The following is a 20884-nucleotide window of genomic DNA, read 5'->3' as shown; positions in this document are numbered from 1 at the left end:
TATTAGAAAAGACGGAAGCACTTGCTAGAGACAACTCCTCCTGAAATCAGAAGGCCTGGCCCATCCATTTCAAAGCAGAAAGCCAGACGCACCTCCGATTTTGACGGTAAAGTCGTGGGCAACCATGCAGTTTCGAGCTGCGAGGTCCCGGTGTACAAACTTCTTGGCGTTCAGGTACGCCATCCCGTCGGCGATCTCCGCAGCCATCTGAATCATCTCTTGCAGGGTAGGGGGAGGGCGGCCGGGGTTATTCTAAAGTCGAAACATGGGGTTGTGTTCAGCGACACCAGTGCCGGAGGCCGGGAGCGGGCACCCCACCGGGTACCCGGAGGCAGCTCACCTCGGCCTCAGGCCGCAGGGAACGGAGGTAGCTCTTCAAGTCCCCATGAGCCATCAGCTCCATCACCACCAGCGTCGGCTGGCCTTTGGATACCACCCCCAGGAGGCGGACCTGTGGAACAAGCATGGGGGAGGGGGCAGGGGGGCAGTTCTTGGATGAGGGTCTGCGGGAAGACGTCCACTCACCCGGGTCTCCCTGTCTGGTACCTACATCACACACAGCACCCTGCTCCTGACTGGACTGTGGAAAGCCCTGGTCTGCCTGGCTGAAACACCAAGGTCAAGGTCTCGTTGGGTTGGGGAGTGGGAGAATTCAGAACTCACAGTCTGGTGGGAGGGGGGAAGCAGACAGACCTGCCCCCACACAGCAACATGTCAAGGCAAACCCTCGTATCTCTGAACACAAAGGCCCACTTCCAGGCCTTTGCATAGCTGTTCCCACTGCCTGACCCTCTGTTCCCTCGCCTGAGCTGACTGTCCTCAGCTGAGCTGTCCACACAGCTCGGTCCCTACACTCTGAAGTCTTTGCTCAAATGTACCTTTGCCACTGCTGCATTCCCAGTCCCCCAACTCTGCCCTCCTCTCCCTGTTGCCATAGCATCATCTCCTTGTGGACAACATCATTAATCTACTGGGTTTAGACTCTGTCTCCGCCCGCGGGATTGAGAGCTCCAGGAGGACAGACATCTGCTGCATCCCAGAGAGAATGGAGCTCAGTACAGAGCAGGTGCTCCTTGAATATGTGTGGGGCAAGGATGAAAGGACACAGGCTCAAGGAGAAATTAAGGGGCCATGGCGGGAACAGAAAGGCAGGGAGAGTCTGTGCTGACTTGGGGGAGCAGGGAAGGGGTGGACCACTGTGTTTAAAGGTTACAAAGGAGCCAGGAAGAGGGAAGAGATGGAAGATTCTGGAAAGCAATGGTACAGCGGAAAGGGTATTGCTCTGAGTGAGGTGGGAGAGGATGGGATTTGAGAAATGAGAAGGGAAGGGCCACCTTTATTTGGACGTTCAGCAGAGTCGGGGCTGGGCAGGAGGTCCACACCCAGCATCCTCACTGCTCTATGCAATAGGAGGAAGGACAGGTATTACAGGAAGACTTTTTCTGCTCCTGGAGCCAACTCGGGACTCACCACGTGGTGGCAGGTGAAGCCCTTCATGACTGAGGCCTCGTTGAGAAATTCGATCCGCTCTCGCAGGCTGGCAGACTCGTTCACCGTCTTCACCGCCACTCGGGTCTCCGCCTCGCCCTTGACAATGTCCCTGGCGTTGCCCTCGTACACCATGCCGAAGGAGCCCTGCCCCAGTTCTCGCAGGAGCGTGATCTTCTCTCGAGGCACCTCCCACTCATCCGGCACGTACACAGAGCAGGGAAACACTACACCTCACTTATCTACACAGCACCCTTGGAGGATCCCTCAGGGGTCCCTGGCCATCTCCCACCTGAGCTCCCCCTCCCCAACGTTCACTGACTCCTGTGGTCCAGACCCTGTGCCGGGCAGTGGGCACAGAGCCAGGAACAGGACAGGCAGAGACTGGGGAAGGAGTCCAGGGTTCTGGCCAATAAATGCTGAGCTGAGCCTGCATCCCCATCCTTTCTGTCTGATTTCAGAGCCCTGTTACCAAAGGATGCTAATTCCCAACTGAGCCTGTTATTTCTGCAAAGTACCAAGGGGATGGGGGATGACCCTATCTGACAGGTGAGTGAGCTCACCCAAGACCACCCAGTGCCAGTGGATCTGCAGATGGGATGCAGCCACATAAGTGAGAACAGAAGAACCCAGGTGGCGAACCCACCAAATGGTGTTTGTTTTAAGCCACTAAGTTTGGGGTGGTTTGTTACGCAGCAAATAATCTGCAGACAAATACACATAGTCCTCATAAGAAAAGCCAAGATGTTTTCTGCCCTCCTCTGCACCTGGTATGGGCTGAATTGTGTCCTTAGCAAATTTATGTTGACATCCTAACCCTGGTATCTCAGAATGTGACTGTATTTGGAGATGGAGTCTTTACAGAGGTGATCAAGGTAAAATGAGGTCATTAGGGTGGCCCTAATCCAGTCTGACTGGTGTCCTTGAAGAGGAGATCAGGACACAGACACACACAGAGGGAAGACCATGTGAGGACACAGGGAGAAGATGGCTGTCTACAAGCAAAGGAGAGAGGCCTCAGGAGAAACCAACCCTGCTGACCCCTTGATCTCAGACTTCCAGCCTCCAGGACTGTGAAGAAATCAAATTGTTCACTAAGCCACCCAGTCTGATCACAGCAGTCTGAGCAACATGATACGGTCACCAATGGCTCTTTCAAGGACATTGGATCAGACAAGCGTTCTGCACCCAAATGAACTCACAGATGCTCACTGGGGGGCCCCTCAGGGTTCTGAGCTTGGACCTTTCCCTGTGTGTATCCCTTGGCCCAGAACTTCCTGGCCTTAAAGACCCATGAGCCCCAGTTTCTAGCTTTCACTTAGTACCCCTGTGCTCTCAGCCATTGCTTCATCCCCGGAAGGAAACAGGACAGTAGGGTGGAGAGGTGGTCCTGAGGTTCAGCTTCCCCATCTCTGATACGGTTAACAATGCCATTCTCAAACGGGCAGAGGAGGCTCTGGGTTAACATTCACCCGCTCCTGCTCCTGGGCTCTGTGTATAGTCCCACTCGGAATAAACTCCTTGTCTAGCTTCTCTATTCTGATGCTTTGAGGTCTTGCTGAACCTGCCAGGACTGCCCACCCCAGGGGTGGCCAATTCCTACCGACAGTAAATGACGTGCCTGTGAGTCCGCTTTTCATATGCAGACCAAGCAATCCACAGCCCACACCCCAACCCCCTCCGTGATCAGGTTCTCACACTCTGGGCCACTATCCCCCCGCCCTGATCACACCAGGGCCAGTTTGCAGACAACCAAGGACAGCCCCTATGCCCCAGACCCTGCTGAAACAGTTCAAACTAGCTCATCCTATGTCTCACCCTGCCTGACCTCTCCTTTCCCATGGAAAAGACAATAAAGCCTCTTGCCGACGTTTTTCCATCACTCCCTCTGCCTCCTGGCCGACCCTGGTGCTTCCCCATGTGGCCCTGCCTCCTGTTTCTCCGGACTCTGTGAGTCTAAACTTCTTCCTCATGATAGTCACTTGCAGGTCTGCACGTCTCACCAGACTTATTTAAAACAAATCCCGGGTACCCTTAGAAACACCATCCCTGTACCCCTAGGCAGCATCCTGTCAGGCAACAGTGTTCGTGCCTTGAAAGTCGCTTTCTGAATTTGCTGCACGAAGCATTTTAGAAACTTGTAGTGCAACAGCTGCGTTCACATCTGAAGAAACAGCCACGCCTTTTCTTCAGGGGTCACTCACTGCCTTTTGGGACAATCCAGGGGAATATGGCCACTGATCTGCCATATCAGCGTCAGCATCACACCCATGGTCAGCTGACAGCAATAGCAGATGTGTCCCTGGTACACACCCAGCCTCCCACCTTCCCCATCTTGTCCCTGCTTCTTGTCTGCCCCATCCCTGATCCCCAGTCTCTCACCTTGGCTTCTGATTCCCACCTCCGAGCCTGGATGGCCAGTTTGGTCACCACTTTCTGGCTCTGACCCTCGGCATTCTCTCTGGCACAGGATCCAAGCTCTGTACCCCCACAGCTGGGGCACCAAGGTCATGGCCTCTCAACCAAGCCCACGCATGGGTCCCAGACCAGCTAGATCAGCCCATTCCCACAAGCGCCAGACAGCAGGTGTCCGACTGCTCCCGGTAACAGGGTTTCTGCAGCAAGGGGCAGGTCCGCAGACTCAACTGAACGAAAGGACGCTTCTCAGCCCCCCAGGGTATCAACCCTTGACTGTCGCTGACAGTGATGGCAAAGGAAACTGAACAGCGGGATTCTGGTCACCCACAAGGGCGGGGATCATACTCACCATCGCTGGCACTGAGGTACTCGGGGTTTGAAGAAGCATACAGTGGTCCCAGTGGCCCATCCGGCTGCCTGGATGAGAAAAATGGAGACATTCCATCTTGATATCCTCACAGAACTCTGTGGGTGATTAGCGGGAGGTTACAGCCTCCCCAGTGCAAACAGACACCCTTATTAGCGGCATGCACATAATCCTGGATACAGTTTGGGGTGAGGATGGGGGACCCTTATCTTTTTAGCAGAAGCCCATCAGATGGCCACTTAAGTGCATCACCATGGAACCGCTCACTCATAAGCTACAATTTATGGTCGTCAATATAACACCTAAAAACTGCTCATCTACTGCTGCTCCGGAACCATCTCATTCCAGCTCATAAGAAACAACTGTTGAATTTTCAGGAAATTTGCAAGCCAGTTGTTAAATACAATCACCATTTAAAATTAAATTACACGGGCTTACAGCTAAATACATTCTATTCAAAGCAAAGGTAATGAATATTCAAAACCAATTATCATGCTACCTCTTACTTGGATGGACTGGACACTCTTCAGCCCTTCTGTATTACCTTATTTATTTATATGATTGCAATCATATGGCAGAAATACTACATATCTGTGATTGACTGCATATCTCTTCCCAACTCTGCGTTCAGTGACGTCATGTCTGTAGCTTGAAATTGGCCACGGTGGGAATATTCACAGCGGGTGTAAAAAGGCAAATGATACATACCAAGACCGATTTATTGTTCTGTTGCACATCCAGGCTTGAGAAAGCGATGGCAAAAATGTCAGTAATGCGGATTAAGCTTAAATGTGTGTCATCTCTGTAGCCATGACATTGCCAATGGCACAAAAAATGAGGAAATATGCTTTCAGTATTTAAAAATTATTATCTGATTCTGCAAAAGTCATTCCTATGGTCGATGAACATATATGCCTTATTTCATTTTTATCTCGCTCTTAAATGTAAACAAAATATCAATCAAGATTCATCTTGGAACTACAGCCGTTCTTCAGTTGCACTCACAGGTTGGTTATAGATACAAAGGTTCAGGGGAGAAAAAATTGACAAAAACATTTGGTGAGGATCAACTGGCTGTAGGGAGTTTATGATGGCGAGTACTGTATATTGTATTATGATAATTATCTGTAAGTTGCATGCTATGCATCCTTTAGATCAGTAAGATTTACAGTAAATTTATTTATTTAAAAAATATCTATTTATTTTGTTGTGCCGGGTCTTAGTTGAGGCAGGCAGGCTCCTTAGTTGTGGCATGTGAACTCTTAGTTGCGGCATGCATGTGGGATCTAGTTCCCCAACCAGGGATCGAACCGGGGCCCCCTGCATTGGGAGCATGGAGTCTCAGCCACTAGTGCCACCAGGGAAGTCCCTACAGGAAATTTAGATATAACTCTATCTACATGTAGGCATACTTTTCCCCGAGAGAGCTGGTTGTTAAGCATTTACCAGAACACCTCTGTGCTCACCTCTTTCTCAGGAATAGATAAATACTCCCGATCACGACACTGAAGAGAAAGACAAAGATGAGGGGCCCGATGATGATTTTTGCAATATTTGATGGCATGTCTACTGAAATAGAATAAGAAAATATAGGTTTCACATCAAAATGTGTTCACATCAGAGGTCACACCGGAAAACACATCTACATGTCCAACGGGCCACACACACTTGTCCCCCTTCTCTAGTCCCTGAACCTCTCCTGCGGTGACCCCAGACCACTGCCCATCACCAGCTTTTCTCCCTTCACCATCGAAGGCCACCTTCACGGGCACACAACCCAAGCCGTCAGGCAGGTCCGCACACTCAGAAGGTTCTGCTCTCTGTTTAATGCTCTATTGTCCCTGTCTGGAAAGTCTTAATAAGTTTTAAAGAAGGAGCCCTGCATTTTCACTCTGCACTGGACCCTGTAAATTAAATAGCTTATTTAAATCCCAACAGCACCTCTGGCAGATGAAAAATTCACCAGAAGTGCCCTGTGTTTGCTGGGGGCCGCGTCCCAAAAAACGAAACCGACGGAAGACATGCTATGTAGCCTTAATTCTTTTTAATTCCCACACAAGGCTGAGTTGTCTATAATTACAAATGCAGCCACGTATTCAGATTCTTCCAAGCCAAGGAAGAAAGTGAGTTCCGGGAAGCCAGAGAAGGAACCTAGTCCTTCAGGTCTTTAATAATAGTAGTTTACTGAACACTTAGGAACACACCAGGCACCGTTTGAAGTGCTTTGCCTGGGAGATCTTAATTAATCATCCCAGAAGCCGAAGTGGGAGGTGCTATGATCAATGCCAGTTAACAGACTGGGAAACAGAGGCTCAGAGAGGTGAGGGGTCATGCCCAAGTCCAAGAGCTGATCCACGGTGGAGCAGGGATTTGAACTCGGGCCATCTGAGCAAGTTCTTGACCACCGTTCCATGGTGCCTTTGGTGGCCGTCTCTATCCAGAGACATCTCATCCTCCTGGACCTCCCTGAATTGACAGCAAACTTCCTCCTTCCACCTCTGGTGGCTCCTGGCATGGAGAAAGCCTCCCTAAATATTTGCTGATTGAATGGGACATGAAAAATGGAAACCGTCTGGTCACGTGCCGTGGTCGGCAATGTCTCTCTTCCCCATCCTTTGGCAGGGGAAGCTGGAGGCTACCGATTGCTCAGAACCCAACACATCTCACAGTAGAATCTGAGATCCATGCTGCCTGCCCCACCCCGTCTCTGTGTCCCAGATCCCACAGTCCTCAGATTCCAGTGGCCACCAGAACTAGGGTGTGGGAAGGGAAGCACCCAGAGTGCAAAATTTGAGAGGAACTCGTGCGCTTGGCCGCGCCAGGGCAGAGTCAGCCCCTGAGGGTGAGTGCCTCTTTAAATTTTGCACCCTAGGTGCCTTGCTCGCCTCCCTGTTATTTAAGAAAGAAGTTTTTAAAGTAATCTAATGTGTCAAACATTTAATTCTCCAGTTGTTTTGCTATTGTGAGTAAGCAGTGCTGGATTTCCTTGAACATTTATCTTTTCTGGACATCTCTGGTCATTTCCTTAGGATGAATGTCTAGAGCCAGCACTGCTGGTTGAAATAGTAAAAGCCTTCGTAAGCTTTTTTTTTTTTTTTGCTGTACGCGGACCTCTCACTGTTGTGGCCTCTCCCGTTGCGGACCACAGGCTCTGGACGCGCAGGCTCAGCGGCCATGGCTCACGGGCCCAGCCACTCCGCGGCATGTGGGATCTTCCCGGACCGGGGCACGAACCCGTGTCCCCTGCATCGGCAGGCGGACTCTCAACCACTGCGCCACCAGGGAAGCCCCGTAAGCTTTTTTGATACATACTATTAAAGGACTACATTTTAGGACTTGTCTACCATGAAACAGAATGTCCGTGTGTCTGCACCCTTGGACAACACTAAGTACATACTTCAAAAACAGAAACAAACAAAAAACTTGCAAATTTGATAAGTTAACAATTCTATCTCACTTTGACTTGCTTTTCTTTCTTTTGGTGTGGTTTTGAGTGAGGCTGGACCTTTTCTTCCTTACGTATTCTATTTTTTCTATTTCTTTTTAAATAGGTTATTTATATCCTTTGCTTATTTTGTGTGAGGACATATATCTTTAACTCATAGGAGACATATATACGTACTCACTTTGTATGAAAGATATTAACTCTTTGTCGACGATGTTACAAATGTTTTTCCCACTTTGATATTTTCCTTTGAATTTTATTCATGGTGTCCCTCCAAATCCTTGAAAAATCCTGAGTCTTAGGAGTGTCTTTGTTTTTGATGATCCCCTTGGAACATACCTGAGTTTATGCTAAGACATGAGATGGTTCGGGATGGGGGCTGGTCACCAGAAAACCAAGTGTGTGATTAGAGGGGTGGGGTGGCCTCCAGACAGGGGGAGGGGCTGGAGGTGGAGTTCAATCATGTGGGCAGTGCTTCAACCAATCACATCTGTGTAGTGAAACCCCAATAAAAACTCAGTTCACCAGAGCTCAGAGGAGCTTCCTGGCTGGTGAACACATCAGTATACCAGGAGGTGATGTGATGTGTCCTGATTCCATGGGGAGAAGACACAGGAGCCGTGTCCAGGACCCTCCTAGCCTCCACCCTATGTGTCTCTTCATTTGGGCGGTCCTGATTTACATCCTTTGTAATAAAGCTGTCATTGTCATATAGCATTTTCCTGAGTTCTGTGAGCCATTCTAGCAAATGATCAAATCTGATGGGGCTGTGATCACATCCAAATTTGTAGCCAGCCATTCAGAAGTGCAGGTGGCCTGGAGAACCCCCAAAACTTGCATCTGGCATTGAGGTGAGGGCAGTCTTGGTGGGAACAATGCTCTTTTTAATTTGTAGCGTCTGTGCTAACTCCAGTGGAAAGCATCAGAATTGTAGTGCTATATGTCCGGTTGGTGTCAGAACACTGACACCACCCAAGTTCCCATTCCTCCTGGTCTAGAATCTCCGTTCCTTCCAAGTGTCTGGGTTCCTACCACATGTCGGGCTGAACATCTTCCCCCCCAACTCATACATTCTTCCAGTTTCTGCCAAGATATCACCACTTCCAGGAAGTACTCCCTAACCAGCTCAGCTCTCCCCACCTGTCCTCACCCTACTGTCCATAGTGTATCCAGCTCACCCCATGGCAGCACTTCCTGCCTGCAGGCCAAGAGCACACCCAAGGCCGAGCAGATGAGCGCCCACATCCTCCATTGGAGGGCATGGCCTATCTAAAAACAAAGATGAAGACACAAGTAACTGGAGCTAATGTGTTTATCAGATATGCCCTGTGCCAGCCACTTGACATTCGTGATGTCACTGAAACGTCCCTTCACTTCCAGGGGTGGTCCTAGTATTATATCCATGATCAGATGGGGAAGTGCAGGCTCAGAGAGGGCATGCCTCTTGCCCTGGTCACACAGCAGCAGCCGTTGGACCCAGGAGTCAAGACAGAGCCAGTACCCACAGCCTCCATGCTTCCCCAACCATCCTTTGAAATGTTCTGCTGTGTTTAGCACCAAGTACAGACCCTACCAGTCGAAGTGGCTGTGCAGACTTACAATAGTCTGTGACGTAGAAATAGGTGGCTTCCGTCCAGGAGCCATTGCCCGCCAGGGAGGTGGCCCGAACTCGCACACTGTAATTCCCGGGTGGCAGACCACGCAGCCTGCAGCCCCGCTCCAGAGCAAAATGCCTGCGGGAGACGCAGAGGTGCAGCTCCTAGAAAACAAGGATCCCACTCAGAAATGACACGGACGGAGTTAGGCACAAACACTGCAACGGGCAAGCGACTTTGAGACTCGAGGAATTACGGAACCTTAGCTCTATGGATAAGGCACAGACAGAGAGGTTATCATTGATACACGATAACAGTCAACCTTCCTAAACCACAGCCAAGCCTGTGGCTCAGATCATGTCATTTAATTCTTATAACCACCTCATGCTTAGCCTCATGTTAGAAACAGGAAAACTGAGGCTTGGGGTGGAGGTCTGGCAAACGTTTGCTGTAAAGGGCCAGAGAGCAAATATTTTTGGCTTCAAGGGGGCCAGATGGTCACCGTCACCGACTCAACCCGGCCATCATAGCTGAAAAGCAGGCAGAGATGGATCCTGAATCCTGAATCTATAACATCCATAAACAACTGAACGTGGCTGTGTGCCCATAAAACACGGTGGACGCTGAAAGCTGAACTGCGTAGCAATGTACACACGTCAAGAGATGCTATTCTCCTTTGGATTCTTTTCAACCATTTGAAGACGTGGAAGTGATTCTTAGCTCACGAGCTGCACAAAAACAGGTTTTACATAAATAGCTTGCCCTCCCCTGATTGGGGAGCTGAAATGATTTGTCCCAGATCTCATAGCTGGTAAGTGGCAAGGAAGCCCTTGAACCCAGAACTGTCTGTCTCCAAACCTCTCCTTGAAACCACCATGGGGTATTTTCACCAGGACTCCAGGAGGTCAGGAAAACAGGGACCCAGATCACCTAAATCACCTAAGAACCAACCGGTTACATGGGCTTAAGGACAAATTTTAAAACACCTTCCTTGCCTTTTGATTTATTTTACCACCATTAAAAGAGTTGGGATCTACTTAAATGTCTGGCAAGAAGAGAGGAGATAAGTAAAGCATACATGCCCCAGCAATAAACATGTAAAAAGAAAGAAACCCAGAGCTTATTAGGAAAGGCGTGAGGCTTACTGGGAAATACCACCACGAAACCTGCAAACGTGGGCCAAATTTTGAAAACTTTCCAAAACAGCTCCAGGCTAATAGTGCATGCAGAGAACTGGACTGGAAAATTTCAGGAAGGAGTGGAGAGAGAGAGAGAAACATAAAAACTCCCCTGCTTATCATGTGACAATAACAGCAAGAAAACAGATCGGGCTGGCGGCAGGGGTGGGGAAGTCTAGTCCAAAGGTTCTTCCAAGTAAAATGAGTCACCAAGTGGAAAGGGACAAATAAGCAAATATAGAAACGAAAGGTAGCTGCTATCCGGGATAAAGGGGAAATACATCCTACAGTGCTGGCCATGTACCTCGAGGGGTGGGGATGGAGAAGGGAGCATGTTGGAAGGAACTAGAGGCAGCTCTCTCCATAGACACCAAAAAAGCAAAACAAAAAAGAAGCAAATCTGATGAAGAGTGACAAAGCCAATTACAGAAGTTTGTGCAAACAAGAGAAAAAAAAAAAAACAGCTAAAACTGCAAAAACGTACTGAAGCAAAGGATATAAGGGCACAAAAACTGAAAATCGATGCTCTTTCCAGGATGGGGGTGGTCCCTGGTACCAGGATCCCCCAAGGTGGGAAGGGAAGTGGTGAGGGGAAAAATGACTCTAATGCAAGGTTCAAGGAGGGGCAGAATCAAAAACAATGCAGCTAGAGGTGATTTTGGCTGTTAAACTATCAAATAAGGGGGGGAAATGACCCCCCACCAAATGCTGGAGAGAATTTTGTAAAACTAGCAAAATCATATCCCAACAGCACAAACGGTATAAAAATAGTATTTTTTATATTACTTTTTACTTTACCAAAGCGATGCTAGACAATTATGGAAAATGGAGATAATCGCCCAGTTTTGCTTATAAGTTTTTTTTTTCTTTTAACGTATTGTAACCTCTCACTCCTGATTTTCCCTCTATCCCCCTGTTCCCCTAAAGAGCAAAGAGGGCTCGTCTGTCTAGGATCAGGGTCCATGCAGGTGCCAGGGCTATGCAGGGCAGAGGTTATGGTGGAGATTGGTGGTGAGAATTCCTACTGGCAACACCTGGGCTCCAGGAACGAGAGAGGCAGGCCAGTGAAGGCGGCTGCGAGAAGTTAGGGTTGGGTCCAATGCCAGTAGGGTAACAACTGTCCCAGTTTACCCAGATTATCTCGGGATGCAGGACTTCAATGCTCAAACCTGGGAAATTCCAGGCAAATGGGGATGAGTTGGCCTCAGCAGCAGAGACCTGTCTCCATGGAGACAGAAGGCAGATTAGTGATTGCCAGGGGCTGGAGGAGGAGGGAGCAGGGAAGATTGGGGGTTGATGGCTAAGGAGGTGGGCTTTCTTCGCTGGGTGACGAAAATATCCTGAAATTGTGGTGATGGTTGCAGAACTGTGACTGTATTAAAAATCATTGAATTGTATGTGTTAAATGGGTATATTTTATGGTACGTGAAGGTACCTCAATTAAGCTGTTATTTTAAAACCCTCATGCCTGAGCCAATCAGCACACAGCACCGTCATGGTCATACGATTGGGTGTCACGTGACCTCAGCATGGCTGGAAATGCCGGGACACAGACTCTCTCTCCCTCTAGGCTTGGCACTGAGAGGATATGAAGATTGGAACCACTAAAATCACAGGACGATCAGGAGCTGCTGGGATCACGGCAAGGACCCCTTGAGGTGCAACAGATCCAAAGGAATTCTGGATCCAGCTGTGCCTGATCTCCTTCGACTGTTCATTTATGGGAGCTAATAAGCTTCCCTTTTGTCATAAGCTACTTTGGATGGGGTGGGGGGGTGTTTCTTGGCTGCTGGTGGAAGATGAAGAATAACAGCTTGGAAGATCTGAAATCCAGAGCCTGTCATCTCAACCTCTACATTATACTGGACAACGGTCACCCCAACATCATTGTAAAGGGCTGTACATCCACGAGTTTTATGGATATACCATCCTCTATGTAGCCATTCTCCAATGGACAGTATCTAGTGGCTTGTACTTTTTGCTAGTGGTGAAAATCTTACGCAGAAAGCTTTACCACCACCCCAAATTTGAATTATTTCCTTAGAACAGGGATTGGGATAAGATATTAAATCAACTCTGCAATAACGGCTCCCTATGAATCATGCCTCTCTTTATACACCCCTGAGGGATCCCCTCCTATACTGATGCTGGGCTTGGCCACTGGACTCACGCTGGTGCACAGTTTTCCTTGTTTCTTTTGACAACGCTCTGCAGGACATATAAAAACAGGCCGAGGGTCAGATTTGGTCCACAGATGATAGTTTGCAGATTTCAGTTCTAAATCATCATCAAAGCTGAATATTTGGACATCAAGAGATGTGGTCCCAGGAAGGATCAACAGAGAGAGGTCCATCTGTCCTCTCTGGCTTGCGGAAGCCAAGCTCTGCCCACCTGGTTACAGGATGACTCTCCCTCAAAGTTCCAAGAAGTCGAACAGTTTTGCTACAATTTCTGTTAGGGGTTGGCAAACTAGGGCCCGCAGGCTGAATCCGGTCCACTGCTTGATTTTGTAAATAAAGTTTTATTAGCACACAACTACTCCCATTCATTGTTGTATTGTCTGTGTCTGCTTTGGAGCTCTAACAGCAGAGTTGAGCAGTTGATCCAAGACTGTATGGTTCCCAAAGCTGAAAATATTAACTCCCTGGCCCTTTATAGAAAATGACCTCTGATCCACCTAATCACCCTTAATTACCGACGTCAGGCACCAGAGCCCAAGGATCTGGGTTTGAGTGTTGGGTGTATGACCTTGAGAAAGTCTCTTCAGCTCCCCAAATTTCCATTCTCTCAGCCGTAAATGGAGACACTAGCAGATTTTCCCTTAGAGGGTCATTGTGAGGTATAAATGGATCATTGCAAAGGGCTCAACTGATGTCAGGGTACACCCTCCGGGTCAAACTCAGGTAGGTAACTTGACATCTGCCTGAAGTCACCCAGTAAAGGGGAGAAATATCCTTAATCAGGTCCACGCCCCAGCAGTGCCTCTCTTGACAGGTGTAGACCCCAAGCCCTTTCTGGGGATAGAGATCCGCCCCACAGTGGTTACAGGCTTAAGAGTAGGGACCAGCGAATCCCAGCCTGCTTGCTGCCTGTTTTTGCAAATAAAGTTTTATTGGCACACAACCATACCCCTTCATTTACGTATTGTCTACACGGCAGCTTACACAATGCAAAGGCAGAGTTGAGTATTTGCATCAGACACCATCGCACCACAAAGCCAAACGTGTTTCCTATCTGGCCCTTTACAGAAAAGAATTGCCGACCCCTGGATTAGAACATCAGAGAGTCTTGGGTTTGAATCCTGACTCTATTCTTATAAACCTTGGATGCCTCATGTTTAAATTCTGGATGCTTCAGTCAGTACCAAGCTCATCTTGGTTATTCTGAGGATGTATTGCCCTTCATTGGTCCCGAGAGACATATTATTTTCACATTTTGACATTTCTGACCCATCTCCCTGGAAAGTCACATATCAAGGCTTTGAGTCCTCACGACAAAGCACCTAATGAGAGACGCACTAGAGCCAGAATTTAAGAAGAAGAAGGAGGTACATCCCCAGGCGTCAAGGATCTTACCTCTTCGCCGTATCGTCGGTAACTCACTTCGTACAGCACGATCAGACCGTTGGGTTCCTTGGGCTCCTGCCACATCAAGTGAACGACGTTGTTCTCGAAGATTTCGTGGGTCACGGGGCCAACAATATCATCTGCCTTGGCTGTAAGGGGCAGTGGTTAGAGGCAGGGACCCGATCCCTGGATCAAATCCCACCTCCACCACTTAGCAGCTGAGTGACCTTAAACTGGGTACGTAACTTTCTTGTGTGCCATTTCCCATATTGGAGAATGGACATATAGAGCTCGTCTCATGGGATTCTCTACATATTTATGTCTGTCTGTCTATCAATCAATTGATCTATGTCACATCCTGTTGAAATGGAGCAGGGGCCCTATGGTCTGTGTCCCCCATGTCCTCCGCCTGCCTTTCGTCTCTGGAAAAACTGTAGCCAAAGAATAAGTTTAATCAGAGAAGGGAGAAAATGCAGAAACAAAGGAAAACAGTCAAAGGAGACCAAATAATAATAATTTAGTCATTAAGCAAAGTCAGGGACCTTGAGTTCCTTCTCAAGGGCTATAGATAATATTCTGAGCCCTATCCTGTGAGCTGTCTTATAGATACTGAAACCCTCGCCAGGTGGACACGTTAACTACATGATGACCAGACTGTACCCATGACATAAGCCGCCACAATTCCAAGAATTGGCCTCAAAGTAATGGAAACAAACCAACCCTGGAACTAAAGACTAACCATACTTAAAACAATCAAGATGACGCTGGTCAGACCACTGATGACCAATTTCAAGATGACTGTCAGAGCTGACTGTGCTGTTTCTGCGTGTAGCCCCCTCCTTCCGTCTAGAAAAGCTCTTGCCTACTGACTGTCGTTGGGAGGGAGTTGGCCTTTGGACAAGTGTCCGCCCTCCCCTCACCCCCCAGTTGCCACCATCCAAAATAAAGCAAATTTTCCTTTCCACCCACCTTGCCCCTTTATTGGCTTTTGAGCAGGAAGCAGCCGGACCCCACTTTCATTTACACTGTTGGTTCTGTTTCTCTGGAGAACCCTAATACACTGTATAAGTATTCCTTAATTTTACTTTCTTTTTCTTATGGCCCGTGTGTACTTTCTAAAGTTTATATAATGGCTATGATGACTCATATAATTACAAAATAATATAGGTTAACATGGATGGACCTTGAGGGCATTATGTTAAGGGAAAAAAGCCAGACAGAGAAAGACTCATAGTGTATGATCTAACTTATATGTGGATGATAAAAAAGCTGAACTCATAGAAACAGAGAGTAGAATGGTGGTTCCCAGGGGCGGGGGGGTGAGGGAAACGGGGGGATGTTGGTCAAAGGGTACAAACTTCCACTGATAAGCTGAATAAGTTCTGAGGATCTAATGTACAGCATGGTGGTTATAGTTAACAATATTCTGTTGTATACTTGAAAGCTGCTAAGAGAGTAGATCTTAAATGTTCTCACCACAGAAAAGAAATGGTACTTATGTGCCCTGACGGAGATGTTAGCTAACGCTACTGCGAGAATGCTTTTGCAATATGTAAGTGTAGCAAACCGACACACTGTACGCCTTAAATTTACACAATGTTACACATCAAGTACATCTCAATAAAGCTGGGGGAAAATGAAAAATGATTGAGGCGAATAAGTTAAAATCACATATACGCTGCCTAGAGGGTGGAAGGCTTTTCCTTGGTCAGCCTGGGGCTCTTGGCCCCACGATGTGAGCTGACCCACCTTCGGGCATGGTCCTGGCACTGACATAGGCAGCCACGCTGCACCTCTCCTCGGGGGAATCCTGGTTGCAAGCCTGCAGCTCAATGCGATAGCCAGTAAAGTGACGCAGGCCAGAGATGACCAGAGACTCCTTGTTCACCACTTTCTCGAATGGTCTGTGCTCCTCTGAGCTCGTAGGTGCGCTGGTTGAGGACGTATTGGGGAATCCCGGAATGGTGGGCACGGCCGCTGTCACATTCCCCACATCACCAAGGGCCCTGCGTTTCCTCGACGGCCTGTCACGACAGTAGGACACACTCGGTCAGGCAATCACCATCTTTTAAAAAACGTTGCCGGAGAATAAAAGGCTTAAAACCAAAGACTGCGGGTGCAGTGAGATTCCAGGGGGAGTGTGGATTACAATGTTAATTTCCAGGAATTACAACCCAGAGCAGTTTTCAGGATGCCCTCATAGGCATCATGTCGGGCAGGTGCACCCCAAGAGGGAAGTAGGGGGGGAAAGGGCTCCAGGACCATCCGTAGGAGACACACCAATATTCCCCTCAACATGCTTGATTTCAGATTCTCATTTTGCAGGTTAATAGCCCAGCCAGGGTCAGTGTTAAAAATAGGATGCCGAAAGCGTGTAAGAGTCTAGCTTTTCAGGAAGCCCTGCAAACGGTCCAAGCTGCTTGACAACATCACCAGTTTCATCAGGAGAAATGCTTCTGGTCCTATGACCCTTTAGGACACCTGCATAATCTAAGTGATTATACTTCAGTTCTTGGGAAAAGAATCTTATCACTCAGGTTGCTAACGGTAACTCAAAAAATGTCTGCGATTGGCACATTTTCCCCCTTAAAAAGATAGATGAAGAAAAATGTTAATAGCCTAAAAAATATATAAATCCAAAAAAACAGTATCAAGAAAGTTTGAATTTACTCATTATTCTGCTGGCCACTGTGTCCTTTGGGCAATTTTTTTATTATGTGTGGGTATGATGGGGACCAAGCTAGTTTTATAATCCATTTTGCTCACTTGTATTAGAAGCATTCTCAGATATTTCCCTGAAAACATAATGTTTGAAGTAGGACAGAATTTACATTTTTTCTTTTTCAATGTAAACGTTTTCCCTCCTCGTTATGAAAGTACCACGTGCTCATTGCAGAAAACCTGGAAAACTGTAGAATATTCCATTTCATACGTGAGCCATAATTTACTTAGTCATCTTCTTATTTTTTAATGTAAGCATATTCTTAATTTTTTGTTATTATAAATATTAATTTGATCAGCATCCGATTGTCTTATTAGTTCCTAGAAGTAGATTCTGAGAAGAGCAATCAGTAGGTTATGCCTCTTTACACGTATGGCTAAACTTCTATCCTCCAGACCCTTTGTACTGACTGTGGTCTCACCAGTAACGCATGAAACTACACATCAGGATAATCTCAGCAACGTTGAGGGTTAAAAGGAGTTTTTGTTTTGTTTTGATTTTTCTTTTTCAGATTTTCAACCTCAGGAAAGAAGTTTTTTAAGCATTACTCTACTGCTTTATTTGCACCTCTGTGTCCTGCTGAATGTAAAGTCTTCTGTCCTTCATTGATTCTTTTGTGTTTCACTAAGGATTTGTCCACCCTTTGCCCATCCTTTCTATGAAGTTCTAGGGCCTTCCTCATTCCTATTCCTGAGCTGTTCATTCACAAAGGACATTAATCCTTTATCGATTCACCCTGGTTTGCTGTGTGCCAGTGAGTTTTCTTGAAATGATTTGAAAGAATCTTTCACATTTATCTAGGTAAGTTTATATCTCAGCAATTTAAATAATTTTTTTTCCTTTACAGCTGATTTTAGATGGGATTACTAAGGTTTTAGGGCAATCATGAAAGGGACCTTTCCCCTGATTTATGTTTTAATTGTTGCTAGTATATCTACTGCATTTTTGTTTCTTTCTATTGTACCTACTTTCCCAAACTCTCATTCTAAGAGTCTCAGGGTTGATTTTCTTAGGTTTTCAAGGAACATACTTGAAAAAGGGTCAGCAAACTTTTCCCATACGTGCTAGATAGTAAATATTTAGGGTTTTGCGGGACATGTGATTTTTGTCACAACTATTCAACTTCCAATGGCTTTCAAGCCATGGCAGCTTGAAAACAGCCATTGACACAATGTAGACAAATGGGCGTGGCTACATTCCGATAAAACTCATTGACAAAACCAGGTAGTCTGCTTACCCTTGCACTAGAATACCTGAAAATATCAATGACTTTATTTCCCACAATCCATTCCTTACAATTCTAATTTCTGTATCACTGCATTGGCTAGATACCCAGAGAAATGTTCCTTAGTAATGATGAGATTGGCTTCCTTCCAAAGCTAACAGGAATAGTTTTGAGAAAGATGTTAGCTCAGCTGTTGGTTTCATCTAGGTAATATTTATCTTGTTGCAGAAGTTTTCTATTCCTAGTTTTATAAAAGGCCTCTCCCCCTCCCTTTCTCTAAATTAATAATTTTTAATAAATGTTATTGAATGAGATTATTGTGATTTTCCTCACTGCACCTCTTAATGAATTAGATTCTATTAGCAGAATGCCTGATCTTGAACCATCCTTGCATTGTGAGATAAATGATATTGCCAGCACAGTGTTTTATTTAGGACATGTGGATCTAAAATCCCATATTAGCTGGTTCTGGGCTTTCTTTCAACATAGCATCTTTGTCAGGTTCTGCTAAGGGGTTCTATGTTAGTTTTATCAAATGAACTGAGAAGATTTTCCATAGATTTCTATGCTCTGGAAAAGTTTCTGTATTACAGAAAATAGTTGCTCTTTGAGAATGTGAAAGAACTCAACTAGAAAACTCTCCAAGCCTGAGGTCTTGTTTTTTTTTTTTTGAAGAAATTAATTGACACTTTTTTTTAAAGTCTTTTCCCAAGGTTATTAGGATATCTTTCTGCTGCTTCTTGCATTAGCTTGGACAAGTTAAAATTTCTCAACTCTCTGAAAGTTTCAAATCTAATAGCTCATGATTATCCATAGACTGCAACATAGTACAATCTTTGTCAGACTTCAGTTTCACATCACCTTCTTCTAGTTATTTGTGGGTATCTCCCTTTGATTACATTTACCACAAGTTAAGCTATATTGATTTTCCCCTCCCTTCCTAATACATTATATCTTACATTTTAAAGCTTTTTCTTAATTTACCATTTAAGTCTACTAATTTGCAACAAAGTCCAGCTTCGGCAATATTCTACAAGTGAAGGTATGTGACGTTCACGTCCCCGTTATTTTCCAAACGGTTTTTAATGAAACTTTCCATTTCGACTTTCACCCAACAGAAGTCTAAGTGATCCACTTTTAATCACCAGGAAGTAGAGTTTTCTGGTCAATCTTTTGAAGTTTACCTTTAGTTTTTATTGCGCTGTAGTCAGAAATCAAACCCTACTTCGGGAGTACTCACTAAGATTTTCTTTGTGGTCTTTTTGTGTGAAAAGACCAATGACATTCTTGAATGGAAACCGAAGTATTAAACCAAAGATGCACGCATATTAGCAAGGTTCAGAACATTTCTGTGCAAGCACAGATGGGCCTTCCAAATAGGACAGAGACCCTGGGGCCTCGTGAATAACCACTGAGAAGTTGGTATCTGAACGAAGGGAAACGTAAATGGCCTCAAACAGGCTAACTATGCATACACCAGAAGGATTGTACCCCAAAAGACCACGTGGTCATGAAAGACACCCCCATGACAAAGCATCAGCTGACTTCTCTCTCTCCCTACATACACAGCACTTTATTATCCCACAGTCTCACAGTAGACCAGTGGTTCCCAACCAGGAGTGACTCTGCTCATGGTCCCACCACCAAGGGGACATTTGGCCTGTCTGGAGACAGCTTTGGTCGTCACTATTTGGGGTATGGTGTGACACTGGCTTCAAAGCGGTAGAGACCAAGGATACAGCGCATGATTCTACAATACACAGGGCAGTCCCCACAACTGAGAACGATCTGGCCCCTAATGTCAAAAGGTCTGACATTGATAAGCTCTCGTCTGGATCAAGGCCTCAAATTTCTAGACCTTTCTTTACTACAGATTATATTCCTAATGACCACTAGAGGGCAGATCGGGACCGCACACGGCCTAAAAATAAATAAATAAACCCTCTGCTGGAAGAATAAAGTCCCTCCGCATGGCCCCTACCCTGCCTTTCCAGTCTCTCCTGTTCTTCCCAAGAGTCCAGGATTCTTTCCACCGACTTGCCTTTCCCCAAGTTCCCTCTGCCTGTACTCTCCTCCAGGACACGCCCCCTGCTTAATTCTTTTTTTCTTTTCTTTTTTTTTTTTTTTTAATATTGAAGCATAGTTGATTCTTTAAGACACACGTCAAAGGCGAGCATCCTTGACTATCCTCAGTGGAATTGAGGGACTCGGCACACCTGTGCTCACTCACACCTGTCATCCCGCACTTGTCACCCCCAATAAAAATGTTCCGCTCCCGGATCAGCCTTCCCCACTACCTGCCGCTAAGTGGTTTCGACTCTGGGCGCCGGGCACAGTTCTGCAGCTAGATAAATTAATCTGTAGTTAGTAAATGCATGGAGGAAAAATGGGCGGCACCTAGGAGGTGCCCAGAAAGTACGCCCTCGATTCTATGTTTTAGTAAGAGTGTGTTAGTTAGGATTTTTCCCCCCACATTCACGCCCAGATCCCATTTCAGGGTGAAGGCACTTAACGTGTGAATTTGTGAAGCGCCTGGTCGCGGCAGAGCAGAGCGGTGCATGCGTCAAACCACAGAAGCCCCCTGGGGTCTTAAAGGGGCACAACATGCTTCCTGACCCGTTGGCCCACTGGCCCCGCGCTGTGCAGCCACCACGGGCCACGCCTACGTCCCACAGGTGAGTCGTACCTAGTGTCCTCGGCAACAGGGCCTGAAGAGGATTTTCTGTGAAAACAAAACCAGCCGCTTTGAGGACAGCCCTGGACCATGGACCACTTGTTCCCATCACTTGAACCACACCTTCCCCAGCAGATGCGGAGAACACAGCCAGGGGCTGGGGGGCAGGGGGGAAGCAGAGAAAACACCCCGCAGAGACCTGGTCA

General features: G+C 46.8%; 1 protein-coding gene across 2 annotated transcripts in view; it reads right to left on the bottom strand.

Moving 5' to 3' along the window:
• Positions 1–20884, bottom strand: part of INSR (insulin receptor) — a 125377-nt gene that overhangs the window by 6586 nt on the left and 97907 nt on the right. Inside the window, exons 11-19 of one of the 2 annotated variants that reach the window (XM_082650447.1) lie at positions 20691–20726; positions 15807–16081; positions 14067–14206; positions 9318–9477; positions 5740–5842; positions 4256–4323; positions 1471–1715; positions 341–451; positions 93–252 (exon numbers count right to left, since the gene is read on the bottom strand). In XM_082650447.1, the coding sequence (XP_082506573.1) occupies positions 93–252; positions 341–451; positions 1471–1715; positions 4256–4323; positions 5740–5842; positions 9318–9477; positions 14067–14206; positions 15807–16081; positions 20691–20726 (1298 nt within the window). The remainder of the gene's footprint in view (positions 1–92; positions 253–340; positions 452–1470; positions 1716–4255; positions 4324–5739; positions 5843–9317; positions 9478–14066; positions 14207–15806; positions 16082–20690; positions 20727–20884) is intronic. The other variant, XM_082650448.1, reaches the window with a different exon arrangement.

The sequence above is a fragment of the Grampus griseus genome (genome assembly GCF_964374135.1).
Source record: "Grampus griseus genome assembly, chromosome: 3".
NCBI classification, from domain to species: Eukaryota; Metazoa; Chordata; class Mammalia; order Artiodactyla; family Delphinidae; genus Grampus; species Grampus griseus.
The sequence above is the reverse complement of the archived record's forward strand: the minus strand, read 5'-3'. Positions and strand labels throughout refer to the sequence as shown.